The 20,475-nt window shown below is 38.7% G+C and overlaps 1 protein-coding gene across 3 annotated transcripts in view; it reads right to left on the bottom strand.

Moving 5' to 3' along the window:
* ADGRB3 (adhesion G protein-coupled receptor B3) overlaps positions 1-20,475 on the bottom strand; it is a 462,905-nt gene that overhangs the window by 89,380 nt on the left and 353,050 nt on the right. For all 3 annotated transcript variants that reach the window (XM_064447845.1, XM_064447844.1, XM_064447843.1), the window contains exons 17-19: positions 12,691-12,817; positions 10,903-11,006; positions 7,386-7,488 (exon numbers count right to left, since the gene is read on the bottom strand). In XM_064447845.1, coding sequence (XP_064303915.1) covers positions 7,386-7,488; positions 10,903-11,006; positions 12,691-12,817 — 334 coding nt within the window. The remainder of the gene's footprint in view (positions 1-7,385; positions 7,489-10,902; positions 11,007-12,690; positions 12,818-20,475) is intronic.

The following is a 20,475-nucleotide window of genomic DNA, read 5'->3' on the forward strand; positions in this document are numbered from 1 at the left end:
TTATTCAAACAGGTGTTTGTGAGAGAACGAGCTATATTCCTCAGGACTGTGGGGGTGAATTCTAGAAGACAGAAAACTATTCTAAATAGTTCCTGAAGAACATGGACGAAAAAAACCCATCATTTTGGAAGAGTAGAACAGCAGAGGGTTACCTCAGGAAAGTCTGAGCTGCTTTTTTGTTTTTTAAACTTGTGCTAAGGCAGGTCAGCAGAGGCACATATTCCAGCACCAAGTCCATCACCACAACCAGGGAGGAGGGAGTACACTACACCTGTGAAACATTCCTCAGCTCACAGATGCAATGTGTGGTTGTGTGGAGGGGTGGGAGAAGATCTTCACCAGCTGAGAGACACTAGAGCTGGCACCATTGAGAGTCATGGGCTAGACACAGTCTAAGTCTTTCACGGGTAGACCTGGATACATTTTGAATTCCCAAACCAATGTTACTTGCTCTTTTTGAAATAAAACTCATTAAAACGAGCTCCAACAAAGTCTCTCACAATATTCTTGTAACCAGTCTAGGAGATCACAGTTGGATGAGCGGACAATCAGATGGATAAAAACTAGTTGGATAGTTGGCTTAGAGTGTAATGACTAAAGGGTGCTGACTTACCCGGAAGTAGATAACAAGCACAGTAGTATATAGGTCTATCCAGGGACCTATGTTTAACGTCAATGACCTGGAGCAGGCAGTGGAGTGCTTGTTCATTTAGTTTATAGATAACACAAAACTGGGGAGACCACTTTATATGGTCAAGGGCATGACTGCCATCCAGAGAGACCTAGACAGGTTGGAGAGATGGGCAGTGAGGTGAATATGAGTCAGCAGTGTCCCCTGGCAGCACAGACAGTTGACAGCATCTGGGGCTGCATCAAGAGAATCACAGCCAGTAGGCTGATGGATAGATTGTCCTTCTCTGCTCAGCCCTCATTAGACCATATCTAGAATACTGTGTCCAATAGAATTGAGTTGCCCAATGCATGGAAGGCTTGATAAACTTGAGTGAGTTTAGCAGAGGCCACCAAGATGTTTGGGGGCTGGAACACTTGCCTTGTGAAGAAAGGCTAAGGAAGGTGGGCTTGCTCAGTCTGGAGAAGACGTGGCTTAGGGGGCATCTGACAGCAGCCTGTCAGTGCCTGTAGAGAGGTCACTGTGCGGATGAAGCCAAGCTCTTCACAGTGATGTGTGGTGGGCTGACAAGGGACAACAGACATAAATTGAAACAAGAGGTCCAGACCAGCTCTATAGAAAAACTTTTTAACCATGAGCACAGTCAGGCAGTGGAGCAGGTTTCCCAAAGAGGTTGTGCAGTTTCTGCACCTGGAGGTTTTCAAGACTTGACCATATAAAGCCCTGAGCAACCCATTCTGACCCTACAGCTGACCCTGCCTTGAGAATGAGGTTGGACCAGATGATCTTCCAATCTGAACATTTCTGTGATTCTAAAATAGCTCACAGAACTCTTAAAAAGCTTCCAGGAGACTGACAACACATGCTGCTAATATCTACCCCATTTCTTTCCTGTAACCCATTTAAAATCAAAATGTCTGTTTTGTTTAGAAATAGCAAACTGAATGATAAAGTTGATGTCTTTTGAGAAATAGACTGGCAGGCACTTTTCAGAAGAATGTTACCTCCTCCTCTGAGGCAGGTAACGGTAGCATGAGTGACAATGTTTACTGCTGCTGGGTAAGGAAGATCTGCTTCCAGAGGTTCTCTTGAGAATCTAAAAGCAGGTAGTTAATTCAGCTGATGTTAACAGGTTTTGTCAGAATTTGGCATGGTAAAACAGTGTTGCTTAAACAGACCTACTCCTGTAATAGTTATTCAGTTAAGTGGGCTCTTCTCCAGTTAATCGTTTCTGAGTCCCCAAATACACAGCAGGCAGATGTGCACAGTGCAGTGCACTGTGACTGCTGACCTATTTATTGGTGTGTTTCTGTGATGGCTGACCCGTACCACAGGCCCTGTGGCTCAGCTGTGCAAAAAGCTGTTACACAAAGAAAGAAATTACAACCAGCAGAGTAGGTGTTAATTTGGAAGTTGGGTACTGGCAATACTGGAAGGACATATTTTTCCCAGGCTTCAGCTGCTTAAATGGCTGGTATTCCCCTGAAGTTCTCCAGGCAAGACCTGAAATACAGAGTGCTACTGCCTGACATACTAAATTCCCTACTTCCTCATTGATTTTCTAACACAACCTTAATGCTGTGTTAGCATCATTTCTCTGTTCATTCCATCTGCTCTTAGGTCTCCCCCGCTGTTTCCTAGGAGATATATTGCCATGATGCCTGCATCTGTAAGGCAGTGACAGATATGGGGCAAGATCCACATGGTTAGAGGCAGCATTAGTACCACCTGAACATTTGCAGGGTTCTCAGGGGATCCCGCCACCCACCGTTTCTCAAAACCTGAAGGAGCCCTAGTTACACAGTCAGCTGCTTCAGAGTGCTATGGGAATGGGATGCTGTGGCTTCTCAACTCCTTTCCACTTCTCTTTGCTTCTTTCAGCCTAGAACCTCTATTAAAAAAAAAAAAAAAAAAGACTAAAGTGGGGTTATTTTTGTCCAGTTGGCCTATTTAGTGAACATTTTAATCTTCTTACCTACAAAACTTTATGGGATTATTGTTTGTTTACAATACATTTATCAAAACTACTCATTGTTTATGTTATGTATTGTAGGCGCTCAGGAAATGCCTTTTTCATATTCTTTCAGGTATGGTCTAAGAGACTAATTCCAAGATGTAATAGTAAGAATAACAAACGGAATATTGCAGTTAAATAGGGATGACACAGAATATCAAGGTCACTAAATCTTGTCTTGTGCCTTAACATCTTCCCTGTTCTTCCCTTGGTAGGCACACATAAACCCGACTATGGCTAACAAAATGTACAGACTCTTATGACATTTCTAAAATTGTGCCTGTTCCTCACAAGTGACTCAAACTCCAGCAACGAACTCTTAAGTACACTCAGAAATAGATAATACAGAAAATAATTAACTTTTGCCCATATTTTTAATGAATTCTATGGTTTATTTGAAATTGTATTCATCTGTTTTCTTCACAGGAAAAATAAGTAAACAGGAATTGTTTGCATCAAACAGCTAATGTGTTTTTATTTAGGCAGAACTGTGAATAAAACAAGGTATGTTCTGAATGTATGCAAAAGAAAAGAGAATTTATGAAAAATCCACATAATATTAGTCAATAACTTATTTGGGGTAGAGAATTTGTTCATTAAATGGGATCAGAAGCATAGTAAGGATTTATAGCTTAAGCATTGAAGGTCCACGTATAGATGAAATACAACCATTTTTCCTGATGGCAAGAAGAACATGAGGAAACATAATACAGCAAGAGCTATACTATTCACCTTACAGTGAAACCTACAAATCACCAATAGATATTTTCTCAAAGAAAACTGTCAGTCTCTTCAAAGTAAATACATAATGCTTTTGTAAGTGTTAGGGACATCTCATAGTATTTGTGAAATAACAGATATTTAAGCAGTTAGGTTATACATGAAAAGTGTTACCCTTCCTTAATTCACGAGACTTAATTTCAATGTTACAACTAGATTCAGCTGTTAAAGGGCTATCTCTGGTGTATCAATTGCATATCCTCAAATTTAAATACGATTATGTGGCTAACATTTAATACTGAAAGGAAAACAAGAGCCAGAAAGAAACACCAAAGTAAATTAATATGCTTCTCATACCTAGTATAACACCAAGTATATTTAAACAGGATACATAACTAATTTCATAATATTCTTGTAAATTCACCCTTCAGTGACCTGTATTTCAGAACAGGGTCTGACAAAACAGAGATCTCTTACACAGTCTGAAACACTATGAAGGCTTTGAATAAAGTTCTGCCTTTTGAAAAGTTTGGGGAAACATACTGAAAAAACCAGAACATTTCTCAGCTGTGTCCTTCAATAAAATGCACAACACGTTTGGCCAAGGAATAAAGGAGCAATGCTTTTCTGTTAACGAAAGTCTTTTTTGCTATCCCAGTCCAAATCTTACAAGAGAAACCGTACTCCCTTCCACGGCCCCCATCAAGAACTATTCTAAAACAAGCTAAAAAGACCCATGACCTAGACCTCTGGTCTAATGTTGGTATCCTTGAGTTATTGAAACTGGAGAAAAATTCGCTTTTAAACAGGGATTATTAGAAACGGAAAAGCCATGGTAGCTTGAAAGAATTTAAACTACTTCTACATGGCCTCTGTAAATATTATTTCCACTTCTGCCTGGGGGGGAAATACCATGATCTTTTTTACTGAAAAAAGGCAGAACATAGTTGAACCAAAGAGAGTGCAATATTCAAACTCACTTAGTCTTCACTAAAAGAAGCTTTTGTAAAAACATTGAGGATATACTCAGCCTTCAAAGAGTAGAGTTAAACCCAACATGCTAAGTGTCTATGATTTACATAAAACAGAAAGCAAAAAACAGAAAACCTGCACTTATCCAGACCAAGAGACTCAATATTTTTTTCTTTGTCGCAGATGTCAATGGGCATACTAAAATGAACCAGAGAAATTTCCTGGAGATTGAATAGCATTGAAATGAATATAAGTAGATGGTGAAGTGTTTAATGCAGGTAGAGAAAACCACAAACTGCAAACTGACTGACAATATGCTGTTTGTTATAAATACACCTTCAATATACTTAATTTATACACCGTTCAACTTTAAACTGGAATTCAGCTTTAATGACATTTACAAGCACCTATGCTCAAAGCAAATATACACAAATATAGAGCTGGGGACAATTTAAACTCAGAAGCAAAGCCAAACTAAAATATTGGAAAAAGGGGCATTCTTCAGCTTTGTGAATACCAGCAGCATCATATGGACACTGACCATGCACGCCAACAATATGAGAATAATATGAACATAAGAATAAGAACCAAACAGAGTAAATAAACTCTCAAACTTGGCATATCATATTTCTCAAATTTTCCCCAATACATTAAAAAAACTGAGCTCATCATCTTGCTATAAAACACCACCTCAGCCTTTATTCAGGAAACAAATTCTGCTGACTTAAATATCTTGATAAAATATTCCCAAGATTTCGCCCAACATTTTCAAAGAAACACTAAAATCCCAAATGGTTTGCTTTGTCATAAATAATAAAATGTCATAAACAAATCTAAATATTTTTCATCTTAAACCATAGCTAGGGACCTGATTTTCTTTCCAAAGTTCCCATTTACAGATTTAATTTTCCAGCTCAGCAAAATGAAAGCATTTTTTTTCCTACAGATGTCAGCATTGTAATCTAGATCTATGGACTAAAAATCAAATGCTGGCTTCTTCTGGTCATATATGACCTTTGAAAATAAAAATTCAGAACTCAAATTCAAACACATCTGATGCCAAAACATACCCCTACTTACAAACATACTGAAGTCATACATGGATTGGATTGATTTAATTTTAATAAGCTTTTGCTAAACACTTGCTTTAGCTGGCCATTTTGCTGATGGTGCTTTCACAGGCTAGCCTCTTGGAGCTACAATATATATTCACATATCAGTGGACATAGTGCTAAAAAGATTTTTGGTCTGTAACAAGGAATATCTCCTCAGTTTAAAAAATGTATTCTGCCTTTGATCCATTAGAGGTACTCCCTGGCTAGAAGATCCCAGGTGGTACATGTATCAAAAGCAAGATGTGGACTCAAAAAGAAGACAACTATAGTAAAAAGTGGTATTTTAGAGTCTTTTTCAGGCCATATATTAAAAATGTAAACTTTGGGTTGTGTTGTTTTTTCTGTCAATTATTTCCTCTGAACATCTCTATTTTTAGGATCTGCTGTTCGCAGAGGTAAGTCAATATATCTTTGTACTTTGAGGAGTTCAGGAAGCAGAAGTGAGGGAGCTCAAGGAGATTAAGATTAAAACAAAGGAACTAGATTAAGGGCATGCTTTAGTTCAGAGTTTCCTGAGTCAAGCATCAGAGAAAGGCTGCCAGCATACCTAGGGAGCATGTTACCTAACACAGTCGTTCTGATGCCCTCAACCCCTGATTCCACAGCAGCAATATACACAGGAACTTTCAGCTACTGAACCATATTTCTTCTTGAAATACCTATTAAAATAGTATATATGACTATACATGCTAGTGTTGAAATTCTAGAGAGGCTTAATGCTTCTTCTGCGCTCTGAAGTTGCTTGCGCATTTCTGACTTTTTTCCCCTGAAAAAAATCTGAGAGATTCACATGGGCTTCTGTAAATCTGTATTTTGTTCATTTGCACCTCTATGTACTTTCAAAAGTTTAAAGCATATTAATACCTTAATTTTAATAATTTTGTTAAATTATATGTTGGAAATGACTATGTTTGTTTCGGGTATGTTTTACGAAGTACAGCTATGTGACTCGCATTGAATTTATGAGACTTCTGACAGCTAAATTTCTAAGCATTCATTTGGAAAGAATAAATGATTCATCATACATGCGTTGTAGAAACACTAGTTATCCTATAGCAGATGATGAACATATTTCGTTAGATATTGGAAAAATTAAGGTGAGCAGTGCATTAAGTAGTTTATCACAGTGGGATAAAAAATTACTTTGCAGATACTTTCTCAGTCCAGAGCTTAACAGCATTCTATCACATACTGACCTATTCACCAATTACATCCTATTTTCTGTTCCAAACTGTCATGTAGCTATAGTTAATTTTAAACAACCACTTATTGTCACTTCTGAAACTTGCCTAGCATCACTAGGCACTGGGTGATGTCTCAAAACACTGACACAGCCCTGCTGTGCAGCAGGGGGACAAATGACAACCGTGTTCAGAAAGAGTCTGAGACAGATTAGTAATAAATCAGCAATATATATCACTAAGTAAGGTATGCAGGGTTATTGCTTTCTTATAGCTACATCAGTCAGAGATTTAACAGTTCTATAGCTTGTTATGATGTCAGTTTCTGCACCTTTTCAAGAGTAGTACTCTAACTTCTAAGCAATTTCTACTTGCCTTTCGAGTACTAGCATGTTAATAAAAAGACAAAAACACTGTAGCACAATCCTATTACAACTATTATAATGAACCAGAATTTGTTCTTTTGATGTTGAGTCTTTGAACTTTTTTGCTTTGAAATTTAGTTATAAAACATACAAGTCTACCACAGAGAACCCAGCTTATCCAGAGGGAACAATACCAAAAGGGATTTTTGGAGGGTAAAAAAAGACTACGAAAGACGGTAAATATTTTCCCTTGTCTGTTAATATTTTGCCAAAAATGCCATGTCCTATGAGTATAGGACTAAATGGATGTAATTATTTTAAGCTAAACACAAATAAAACAAAGATATCAATATTTAAGTGCAAATTTAATACAATCCATCATCGTACCTTGTTATGCGTCTGAGTTTGTCCAACCAGGATAAGGATATTTGATGAGATAATAGACAGGCAGAAATTGATTAGAATTATTGACCTCTCAGACCTGATGTACCTGTTCAAATAAAGAAAGAGAGGGTACAACTTTTCTAAAAGGAAAACAACTACTAAGTCACACAAAGCTTTGATGAAAATCTTGCGTTAAATATTGGAGATACTCTGAAAGGTAAGCACTTTCTTTTGAGTGCTCAAAGAGAGTATCAGGGAGCTATTGCATCACAAACATAGGAACTATGGTATTTTGATAGATAATCTGCAATTCCCTCTTAGTATCTTGGTATATTTTAAAAATAATCTATCATTGCTTCTTTTAAAAACTGCTGGCAACACTGTTCTAACACCATACTGATAATAACAGGCTTTCATGCATTTATGTCAGGAACTTCTGATGCTCTCTGCTCACCCCTGTGAATATCCACAGCTGGCATAGACCACTCACAATAACTAACTTCAGCAAAAAGGTGGCGATTTACATAAACAGAAGATCTGGTCCACAATGCATAAATAAGATGCAGGTTCGTTTGCGATACTATGGCAGCGCATTTTGAAACATGTTATTGGGATAATTATAACATTAATCTTGAACTTCCACCACATTTACAAAATAGTTTGCATGACAAAACAATAATACTGTAATATCTTTGTCTTCCTAAGACCTAATGCTAAAAAGTAGCTAAGTTTGTACAGAAAGATTAAATTATAGCAGTCAGTATCACACATACTGTCTTGCAAACTTACTATATTAATTTTACAAGTAGGCTTAGGGTGAAAAAGTCAAATACTCTTAGCACCTATTTCTTTACAAGATGCAAATGTTCTCATTTTCTATATACAGCCTTTTATATGCTACAGGACAGAAAGAGAATGATTATGGCTTCAAGTGAAGTACCTTACTTGATTTTCAAAGCCGCTAACAGAATAAATGTTGAGTAAAGTCAATGAAAGTTAAGGGTGCTTAGTTCCTCTGAAGACGAAGTTTCATATGACAGAGTCATATGTTTATATATTCTATGACCTATACTATATGCCTCTCACAGGAGCTTAGTTAATATTGCTGTCTCCTCCTGAGCTGTATACCCATAGCTGACACTGTGAGGAGGTCATAACAAAGGCTGCTGAACCTGTGAGAAATGATGAGCTTTGGACATGAAATAAATTGTAGTCCTTTTTAGTCAGCTATCAATGAAGTAATACAGCATTACATTTTTTAATTAAGAAGACAGAATAACCCTGATACCAAAATCCACATTTTTCCTTAAAATGTAACAATGTTGTTAAGGCTAGTTCTATGTGTTTGCAAACAAATACAGGAAGTCTAGTACCTTTGTCTACACAGGCAGTATGCTGCTACTTTCTAACCTGTTAACTATTGATTCACACAGGCCAGTTCCCAACACTGAGTACCTATGGACTACAAAGGATCTTAGTGGTTGAGTAAATACAGTGCAAGCAGGAGGTTGTAGCACTGACTTAAGCTAGGAAGGTTTTAGGTTTTCTGCCAGCCCACTGTTGATGAAAGGAAAGGAAAGGAAAGGAAGGGAAGGGAAGGGAAGGGAAGGGAAGGGAAGGGAAGGGAAGGGAAGGGAAGGGAAGGGAAGGGAAGGGAAGGGAAGGGAAGGGAAGGGAAGGGAAGGGAAGGGAAGGGAAGGGAAGGGAAGGGAAGGGAAGGGAAGAGTGAATATTCGACTGACACTGAATTTATTTTTCAGTTTGAATTTTCAGTTGGGCGGATCAAATTAATCAGCCATTAAAAAATGCTCACACAGGCCTTCTTCAGATTAGAATACGTATACCTCATATCACTTCTAAACAGGCCTTGCCATTCAAAAGGAAGGTGGGTGTTCCAAAACATAAATACCGACATAGGGTCAAAATATCAAAATTCTCCCTACCTCTAGATTTATAAAAACAAGCATATATACATATAAGTTTCAGTGTCTATCTTCTCCCTATAGTTGGTTACTATGTGCTCTCAAGTAACTTGTTGAAGGCAAATTTTAATTATTCAAGTGACAGGCGACTCAGTTGTAATAATAATTTCAAAATCTCTCATTTCTAGAACACCAAGATCTATATGAGTTATCTTTTCTTCAGCTGAATGCAGAACCCATACTAGGTCCATAACACATCACATTCACTTTTTTCTCTGCTTGGATCACAGAATCATAGAAAGAATCATAGAATCATAGAATGGTTTGGGTTGGAAGGGACTTTTAAAGATCATCTAGTTCCAACCCCCTGCCATAGGCAGGGACACCTTCCACTAGACCAGGCTGGTCAAAGCCCCATCCAACCTGAGCTTGAACACTTCCAGTGATGGAGCATCCATATCTTCCCTGGGCAACGTGTTCTAGTGTCATACCACCCTCATTGTAAAATAAATTTTTCCTTATATCTAATCTAAATAATGGAGAAGACCAGTTCCACTGAGCATGACAGTATTTCTATCCAAGTGCTAAATATACCAGGCAGTGCAAAAATAACACTATAATTCTTCAGATGGGAATTATATCTTGAATACTCTCATTCTCAGCTTTGACAGACAAGAACTGATAATTCTTATACTCTTTTTATTAAAACTTATGTAACTAGATATTCTATATTTATTATATATATGTCTAATCCTGTGAGTCTCTGTGGCTACATAAGAGAGCGAAAGAGAAAAGGGTGTAAAATTATCAAGCTGCTTCTAAAAGCGAAATTCCACTGGTTGATTTTACATTATTCTAAAACTTATTATTTTCTCTGTGTTTCTTCTTACTTGCATAAGAACCTTTTTTTCTTTTATTATGGAAAAAATGTTAAACAAGAACCCATGTCCACTTTTTAAAAAATATTTATTACTTTTCATGACTTTTCTTCTTTTCTATTTCTTCCACACTAAGACATCATGTTATTTCTCATCACTTCACAAAATTTATTTTCTCCATGAATATCTATTGCACTTTTAAGTCAGTATAATATTTTAACACAGTAAGCTCAAAGATGGAAAGAAAGTCTATTACTGGAATGTACCATGACACTATTTGATACTACTTCATTTTGTGGTCTTCTCTGAAACTTATAACCAAAGTTATAAGTTTCAAAACCAGTTGACTGAACCTCCTCCTTAAACCTGCAATATCTGATATGGCACTTTGACATGTCATTTTTATAACACAGAAGTTTTGTTTCAAAACATAAATGGAGGAAAAGCAGTCAAAGATATAGGCCAGAAGCCTCATATGAAATATATCATATAGAAGAATCTCACCAAAGAGGGGAAAGAATGGGCTATACCATCACCACTAGGCCGAGAGAGTAAAACTAACCAATCACATCAACAAATTTAAGTGTCAAAACATGCACTACATTTTGCTATTTTTTACTCTTCCGAATAATAAATGTTGCATCTAATGCTCTCTTTAAATTTTAATTAAACTAAATATAACTATGTATTCACAGTCAGCTTTGTCAATCCATTACATACCTCCATAGCGCTGCATAGACAACTGCCAGGGTAATCAAGGCCAAGCATGAAAGACCACTGCCTACTATTAAGGTCACTGAGGGTGTACCAGATGATTCCATGATCTGTAGGTTACAACATACAACCATGAAGAGAAACTATCCTACAGCAATTAAAACAAGTCAAAAGAAAAAAAAAAAAAAAAAACCAAACAACAAAAGCAGCCACACTGTCACAGATAGCCTCAGTGATATTACTTATGAAGCAGAAATCAACTTAATTCCGAAAATGATCCATACATAACCCTGAGATCTGTCTAATTATTGACACATTCCTCAGAGGCCTTTGAGCTTTAACATGCCTTATAATACCTGCATGGTATTTTGAAAAACAAGGTATGTAGTAATATTACAATGTAATAGGAGACTGGCATTAGCACATGTTTAAACTACTTCCCAGTTAAAATTAATTAAAAGATATATTTCTCTGGAGAAGCAGCAATATTTAGAATTGTGTATTAAACAAACATCTTGGTTTCACTGTAATATGTTAAAGATCATCCAGTAGTTTGTCCCAGAATTTGATTCATGCTTGTTGCAGAATTACCAAACTTTCTGACTTTTAATAACTTTGACTTCAAGCCACTATTCTCACGCACTTAATTTTCTTGGGCCTCTGATTGTCCAGAAGGAAGTGCAAGATATCTATGGCAACAATATCCTAACGTTCTGTAAATGTAAAGGTGTAAATTTAGAATGATTTCATTTGTACTCCCTGTATTAAAAAAAAGGTGAAAATAAATAAATGACCTTGATAACAAATTAGCTTTCCCTGCTGTAAAAGAAACTATTGCTATATGTGGGGTAAGGTTTTCCTCTGTATGTATAAGTGCTCATGTTCTGAAATAGACATGGTATTTGCTAATACAAATGGAAAAAATTTAGATCTAAAAGTTTGAAAGGATACTGTGCCTTGTTTACCAAAATGCTTTTTAAAGCCTTGGGATGTATTGTAAATTACGTTTTATCGAGATATCTTTTGTCACCCAAATATGCGATAAGACAGGTGTACTTTTAGGCCAGATCTCAGGCGGAAAGTAGCATTTTATTTCAACTACTTTGTTCCAAACTGATCTACTTTGCTATTAAAAAGAGTCTGATCATACGCTTCCAAAACCAGGAAAATGAAATTGTGCCTTAGCAGAATAACTTCACAAATATTTGCTTTTTAGCTATTTTTACATTCAGTAATACTGGGAGTGTCTGCTTATACACTTAATGTCCCCACTTTCTCACGAAAACTTGATTATTTTTCTTACATCATTTCAACAGACTACACAGAAATCTGTGCTGAAAATGTCCAATGCAGATCTGCAATCTGTTTAACTACAGTATCTAGGGTTTTCCTACCAAGAGGAATAATAAAGCCCTCTACATTCCCCTGGAAAGGCTTGCAACCTTTAAAAAGCTTGTTAAGTTGATAATTGTTCAATACAAAAGTTTTCAAACATTTGCATCACAATTAGGAGGCTTTATCTGAAAAATTCAGAGTTCGAGAACATGCAAATTTCACTAGGATTTAGTTATATCGCAGAATCTGGAATTCGTTTCTCTGAGACACTCTAGACACCAGGAGACTAACATTTGCCTACCTGCAATATTAAACAATTCCTCAATGCAACGTCTGAAATATACCTGAGAGGAAAGCTCGACCAGCCCTTCCCCCCCCCCCCGCAGCCCCCCCGCTATTGCCTTTTGCATTAAAACTGGATTATTTCCCCCCCCCCCCCCCCCCCCCTTTGTTACTTACTATTTCTCTAGGTTGCTGAGCCAAAATGGCGAAGGTAGAGAGACGATCACATAAGCATTTCGTATGGGATGCATCGGTAAGCACAGTTTTACATCCCTGGGTGGACCAGGTTCCCAAAGAGTCGTTCCTGCAAAGGAGAGAGAGGGGCGGGGGGGAGGGGGGGAGGGGGGAAGGATGTGAAATCCGGATAATTACGCCTGACGGCCAATTCCGTGAGGAGACAATGCAGTTTAATCGCGAGGAGAGTGTAGTGTAGTTCCCGGACAGCGGAGAGGTACTTGTTGTGGGGCAGGACCGGCCCCGGCGGCGCTCCCGCGGCGCGGCGGAGCGGGGAGCGGCGCAGCCCGGGGCGGCGGGGGGCGCGCAGGGGCGCGCAGGGGCGCGGAGGAGGCGCGCGGAGGAGCTGTCCGGCGCGGCGGTGCTGACAGCCCGGCGCTGCGCCGCGCCGCGCTGCGCGGAGCCCCGCCAGCCGCGGCAGCAGCCGCCCCCTGCGCTGCCAACCACCTCCGAGCCTCACCAGAGCACTGCGAAAAACTCATCGGGGGAAGAGGGGGAGGCTGTTTCTCTCTCCCTCTCTTTTTTTTTTTTTCTTTCCCTACTGGCTCTGTTTCTGGCCCTTTTATTAAAAAAAATGTGGTGGTTGGTAGTTGTAGTGTCTTTTTTTTCTTTCTTTCTTTCTTTTTCTCTCCCCTCTTCCCCCCCCCCCCCCCCCCCCCCCCCCCCCCGTGTGTGGCTAGTTTAAAGGCAAATTCTCAAACGTCTGTCTGGGTTACACCAGTTGGACTGGGAGATGCCGGATCTTCTGTTCTGATGGCTATTTTTGCTGAGGATTTTTGGTTTTTTGGTTGTTGTTTTTAGTGATCAGCCTTAGAAATTTCACCCTGGAAACGGCAGCATCAGATGCCTCCAACTCGTGCCTTAGCTCCAGCAGAGGGGTGGATTTCAGTACAGCAGCACACAACATCACCAAAGAGACGCACGAGTTCGCCCTCCAGACATCACTCAGTCAACTCGCCTTTCCCTAGCTCACTCCCCCTTCTCGATTTCTTTTTCTTGGGGTGGCAGCACCACGCTAACCCCAAGCCAAAGCGATCATTTGCTGGCACCTTTCACCACCGCCCCTAAACAAAACAAGACGATTAACACAGCCCCCGAATTCAATTAGACATTCAATATGCTAATGCAAGGTCTGAAACCCACCCCAGCAGAACAATAAAAATGGTATCAACCCACGTTTTCTTTGTGCGGGCAAGGAGAGGGAGAGACAAAAAATCATCTCTCCTTTTTCCTGAACTGCAGTGGGGGGGAAATCAGCTCTACAGAAAAAAGGGGTTGGTTTCAATTAAAGCAAACCTATTATCTTCACATATGTTATGTTTAGAGACCAACAATTGGGTTTCTTTCTTCTTTTTTCCCCTCCTTTCCTGTCCAGGGAGCAACTGCAGCGACTCTGCTGCCAGCAGCAGCATGCGTGCTGTCAATTCCTGTCCATTTCACCTCAGGTCACTAAATGACTTGAAAAAAGAAAAATGAAGGTGGAAGAAACAAAGGGGGGGGGGGGGGGAATAATAATTTCCAGTCCTTGTGATCACCCTTGTTTCACCTCTTCTGCCTCAACAACCCACCTTTGTGAGTGATTCTGTATGCCAAGACCCTCATGCAAAGACAATTTGTTATCCCAAGCCTGCTCTCAGAGTGCAGTTCACCCCAGCCCACCTCAGCATTTTGCGCCGCTAGTTTTTGAACACACACCAGATGTAACCCTTACACACTATTGTCTCCAGAACAGTATCCTGTAATAAACAAAACAAACAGCAACTGAGGGAAACAATTGAGAGAAAATCACCAATTCTTCAAGCCCCTAAAGCTGTCTATTAGCTTTCCTTCACAAATTGTGTCTTTCAGAGAGCCACAGGCTAAATCAACATCCATTTTGAAAAATATAGTTACATATTCTAAATTCCAAAGCATTATCTTCTGGATAACTTAACCAATTTATTTTATTAGCTTTCCTGCCTCTTATCTTCTTGTGACACATAGTTAAGGCCAAATGAAATGCATTTATCTGTGCTGATTAAATATTAAAGAATGATAGCTTAAGAGAAATTGACATGTTGTAAAACAAAAGGGTGGTATTATTCATCCTGAGAATAAGATTTAATATATTGAATTCACCCTATGCTGAAAAGCGCTGGATGCACAATACAGTTAGCACTAAATCCTTGCAGATGGTGTCCAATGCACAGAGTTAGACAAGTTCTAATTATAAAAGGTAGACAACCACACAGGTCAGCTTAATTTAAAACAAAACATCTGTTACAATTATAATTATATTTAAATTAGTATAAATCATGGGCAGTCCACCAGGTTTCGAGAGGCTCATTCTGTTCTTCAAGTCACTTGTGCAAATACAAAATTCCAGTCATACATTAGCTAAGTAGTTCACTGCTGCATTATATCACCAGGTGTTACAAATACACTAAACATTTTGCAAAACTTCTTGAACACTACTGAAAATTTTAGTAGAATTTCCAAAAGCACACTGAAATGAAGAAAGTGCTCTAATTGAATTTAACAGTAAGATGTCCATTGACATGGCAGGAGTAAAGTCAGTCTAATGTGGACACTATTTACATTTCGTTGTTCATTTTGTCTGTGATACACTTCAATTCCTTGTCTAGCAGCATTATATTTGAATATGTAACAGATGAAAAATCAGTGATTAAATATGGCCTATCTCTCTTCTCTAACCAACGCAGTAAAACAACAAAAAAAGCCTCATTAATAAATATATTTGTAGCCTGTTGAAATGATGGCTGACAGGACCTGTGAGGAATGTTACACTAAGTCCATGAAGGATATGGAATAATGAGCAGAATCCAGATGAAATGTGTAACTGCAATTTGTTGCATGATGCTCATGCTTGCAGAACAGCAAATGTATGATTACTAACTCACTCAGAGATGTTGGACGTTTTGACTTGCCAACACAAAATTAGTATTTGGTTTTAGGTAAAAGTACATAAGGAATGGAAATACAGAGTTAAAACAGATGTATTATACTTAGTACATCCCAGCGCTACACTTTTAATGAAGTCCTCCATTTATGATCTGACCCTCTTATAACGCGGCTCTTCTGGCCCAGTCAGAATCTATCCATATTTGGAAGTTTCATTCCTTTTTGGTGTGATTTTCTCTAACTATGTGTCTAACGTTTAGGGTTATCTTATGAATATGCAAGAGGGCACCTATTATTCCTGTGGATCTTTCTTATTATGCAGAAAGCTATAAAGGAATGACAGGTACTATTAACACATGTTCTATTTATATCAAGGAAAATTATCAAATTGAAAATATGTAGCAAATATAGATGTAGGTTCATGGCATTTATTGGCAATTTTGTACTGTTCCACTGAGCTACAGATGATTTAATCAACCTGGCAGAATTCCCATGTTATAAGCAAAGGAATTCCCAAGAAGCATAGATTCACCGTTGCAGATCCTGTGTCATCCTGCAGCTGAGGCAGGGAAAAAAGCAGGGGAATCAAGGAAGTAGGGGAAAAAAATCTAAGTAGGATGTAATCTGGACCCATAGATCTGTGGCTAATATGGCACAAGCACCAAAAACACCTCAGCTCCAGCAGTTGTCCTTCTCAGAGTAGTCTTACAGTTAGAGGAATGCTGGAGTGTCTTTTCAAAAATCTTTCAGAGTGTAATGAAAACTTCTTAGTTCTAATCAAGAATTGGGAACATACTGTGCAAGGAAAATGATGGCCAAATGATGTACAGAAAAGTATTTTAATTGTGGATGAGATAGAAGATATAGTGTGATTTTTACTCTTTAATAATGTATAATGCAATATTGCATGATATAAAAGTGATGTTCACTTCTGAAAACAATGATATGACTGTCTCAGATACTGAAATTGAAATGTAGTTTATAGGATAGAAGCATTTTTGTAGAATAAAAGCTTCATTCACAGACACAACTGCCAATCTGACACAGACTGATGATCAAGTCATGTTTAATATGCTAGCAACCACGTTTCCCTTACTTTGCAGTATTTTTCTTGGTCTCATGACACAGTCTAACACTCACTATTGACATGTTTTGTTAAAATTAATCATATACATGTCTTACTAATTACATTGTTTTGTCTACTTTAACATATTGATGGATAAAAATCAGCTATGACACTGCTGTCAAAACCACTCACTTGATAAAGGACTTCACCTCATAATCTACACTGTTTCCCTTATTAGTTTATTATGAAGATTTTTTTTCAAAGGAAAAGGGTTTTTTGGAGGGAGATGCTATGAGACAGAGAAAAAGGAAGTTAACAATACCGTTACCTATATTTCCATACTGGCAACTAGTGATTCAAGTAGTTGCCCTGGTTTTGATCATCATGACAAAGAGTTATCATCTTGGCTATACATATATGATGGTAGCTTGCTTTAGCAATTTCTCTGATGATTCATACTTGTGCCTAAAGTAAGATGAGAAACCTTTTTGACCATTAAGTTATATTACTTAATTACTGTTATTTAATAACAGCTTTGTAAAAAGTAAACTACACAGAAGTTGAGAAATTATAATATTATTTCTCTTGAGATAATTTTAATTCTCCCCATATCTTGGGTGTGTACATTATTACACAATTTTTTCCTGTTCAACTAGGTGCTGTTTTTCTTTAGGACAGACTTGTATTCCAACTCTGTTCTCAGTAAAGAATGATATATAATGATGAGAAGCATGGGGAAAATGCAGACATAAGAATATTTTCACCTAGCAAAAGATGGGAAATAAGCCCATGGCCCTTGTGAGTAGCAGATTATGTACATCTTTGTGCCTGTTCAGATGTGCTGGCTGGCACATTAGTGAAGATAAAGTCCTTCTAACACCTGCTTACTTCTTTACACCTGGACCTAAAATCCCAGGGAAGCCATAGGGAATGCTCAACTGCAGGAGTCTCCTTTCAGTTGTGCGTGTCCATATGTCTGAGACACGACCTAACTCTTAGTATGCATAATTTCTACTGTGATCAATCTTATCCCTACCAGTAGTATATGGCAACATCTGGTTTATCTCCACAGTTTTTCCTAAAGTAAAAAAAAAAAAAAAGGAAAGAAGAAAAAGAAAAATGCACAAAGCAAAGGAAGCAAAGGTAGATGAAAACACACTGTGCTTAATGATGTCACACACAAAACTGTAGTTTAATAAAGTATTGTTTACTCTGAAATTGTTAATGTGATTAACACTATGTCATTATGACTTAAGGCTTTTCTTCCTCTCATTCAATTTAGAAAAAGTATTGCATGAAATCATGGAAATGAAAAGAAAGAGAATGGACAAAAATAACTGCCGTATGACTACATGTCTGAATTACTGCAAATGTCCCAAGAAGGATGTCTGAATTTGTGTGGTATCAGAAGAAAAAGCTGGGTGATGAATATCTCACAATTGGATCTCCAGCCAGAATACTATGGGGAGTTCATTTTCCTAAAGAATAAGGCCACTTTTCCAATTCAGGAATTGTTTATTTTTCCTCAATGACATACTTGTGAATTTATTTTTTTACCAAAGAAAGTAGAAATCCTTGAAAAATTAATTTTCTTGCTGATCTTTATATAAAAAATAAATCCTAGTTGAATATTTTTTTTGTAAAACAAATGTGCAGCTGGGCTGGAAACCAAATTTTATTCCAATGTGATTTAAACCAGATGAGATATTAAACCCTAAAAAGTAGGTTTTATAACTGAGCCATTGTAGTTATAAGCATATGTTTCTATGTTAACTTTCTAATAATGTACAACTCATAGAAAGGTCCAAGGGAAGATAAAAAATTGCCTTGGTTATCAGCTTGACTACTATATACAAATGATTCATTGAAAGGGGAGCTATGGAAGTGAGTATTAATGCTTGGGGGAATATTTTACTACTCTTTATAACTTTTCTGTCCATACAGTTTAGGGCACAATCTAACATGCAGTGTGCATAAACTGTGCTGTAATAGCTGCCCTGTCATTAGCATACTGCAAGTGTATCAGAGTGGAAAGGGAAAAGAAATTCTAAAGGACTGATAGGACAAAAATGGGATGAGACAAATACTAGGAGTTTCCTGCCTCTACCTGCATAGTTCTTGATTACTGGTGTTCTGTGCTACTGCTGTAACACAGACTTATCACTATTGGAGCTACAGGATCCATTCCTGTTTTTTAATAACATCAGAAAAACACCAGTCATTCAGCTCTATTTCTTTATTTTAAGGAACCTAACGGATGGACATTTGAGCAAGAACATTCTCCCCATTCTGGGTTGAGAGTTTATGGGTAAGAATCAGGGGGAAAGCCAACAAGACAGATACCATGGTGGGATTCTGTTACAGACCACTCAACCAGGATGAAGAGGCAGATGAAATATTCTACAAGCAGCTGGAGAAGTCTTATGATCGCTAGTCCTTGTCCTCGCGGGGGACTCTAATCTACCAGACACCTGCTGGAAATACAATACAGTGGAGAGGAAACAGTCTAGGAGGTTCGTGGAGAGTGTGGAAGATAACTTCCTGACACAGCTGGTGAGGGAGCCAGCTAGGGAAGGTGCCCCGCTGGACCTGCTGTTTATGAACAGAGAAGGGCTCATGGGTGATGTGACAGATGGAGGCTGTCTTGGCATAGTGATCACGAAATGATAGTTTTCGATTCTTGGAGGAGTAAGGAGAGGGGTCAGCAGAACTGCTCCCCTGGACTTTTGGAGGGCACAGTTTGGCTTGTTTAGCAGACTGATTGACAGAGTCCCCTGGGAGGCAGCCCTGAAGGGCAAAGGAGTCCAGGAGGGCTAGACATTCTTCAAGGAAGAAGTCTTAAAGGCACAAGAGCAGGCTGTCTCCATATGCCAAAAGACAAGCCAGCGGCGAAGAAGATGGGCCTGGCTGAACAGAGCACTTTGGCTGGAACTCAGAGAAAAAAAAAGATAGTTTATGACCTTTGGAAGAAGGGCCAGGCACCTCAGGAGGACTGCAAAAGTGTAGCGAGGTTATGCTGGGAGAAAATAAGAGGGGCCAAAGCTCAGTTAGAGCTTAGTCTGGCTACTGCTGTAAAAGACAATAAAAAATACTTCTATAAATACATTAGCAGCAAAAGGAGGGCTAAACAGAATCTCCACACTTAATTAGATGTGGGAGGAAACATAGTGACAACGGATGAGGAAAAGGCTTAGGTACTTAATGCCTTCTTTACTTGTCTTTAAGAGCAAGACCAGTTGTCCTCTTGGTACCCAGCCCCCTGAGCTGGAAAACAGGGACTGGGAGAAGGACGAAGCCCCCTAATCCAAGGGAAAATTATTAGAAACCTGCTACCACTTAGACATACACAAGCCTATGGGGCCGGATGGAATCCACCCAAGAGTACTGAGGGAACTGGCAGAAGTGCTCACCAAGGCACTTTCCATCATTTATCAGCAGTCCCGGCTAACTGGGGAGGTCCCAGTTGACTGGAGATTAGCAAGCATGATGCCCATCTACAAGGAGGGCTGGAAGGAGGATCTGGGGAACTACAGGCCTGTCAGCCTGACCTCAGTGCTGGGTAAGGTTATGGAGCTGGACATCCTAAGTGCCATCACATGGCATGTACAGGATAACCAAGTGATCAGCCCCAGTCAGCATGGGTTTAGGAAAGGCAGGTCCTGCTGAACTAACCTGATTTCCTTCTATGACAAGGTGACCTGCTTAGCAGATGAGGGAAAAGCTGTGGATGTTGTCTACTGAGACTTTAGTAAAGCCTTTGA

The sequence above is a fragment of the Phalacrocorax carbo genome, chromosome 3, assembly GCF_963921805.1.
Source record: "Phalacrocorax carbo chromosome 3, bPhaCar2.1, whole genome shotgun sequence".
Lineage (NCBI taxonomy): Eukaryota > Metazoa > Chordata > Aves > Suliformes > Phalacrocoracidae > Phalacrocorax > Phalacrocorax carbo.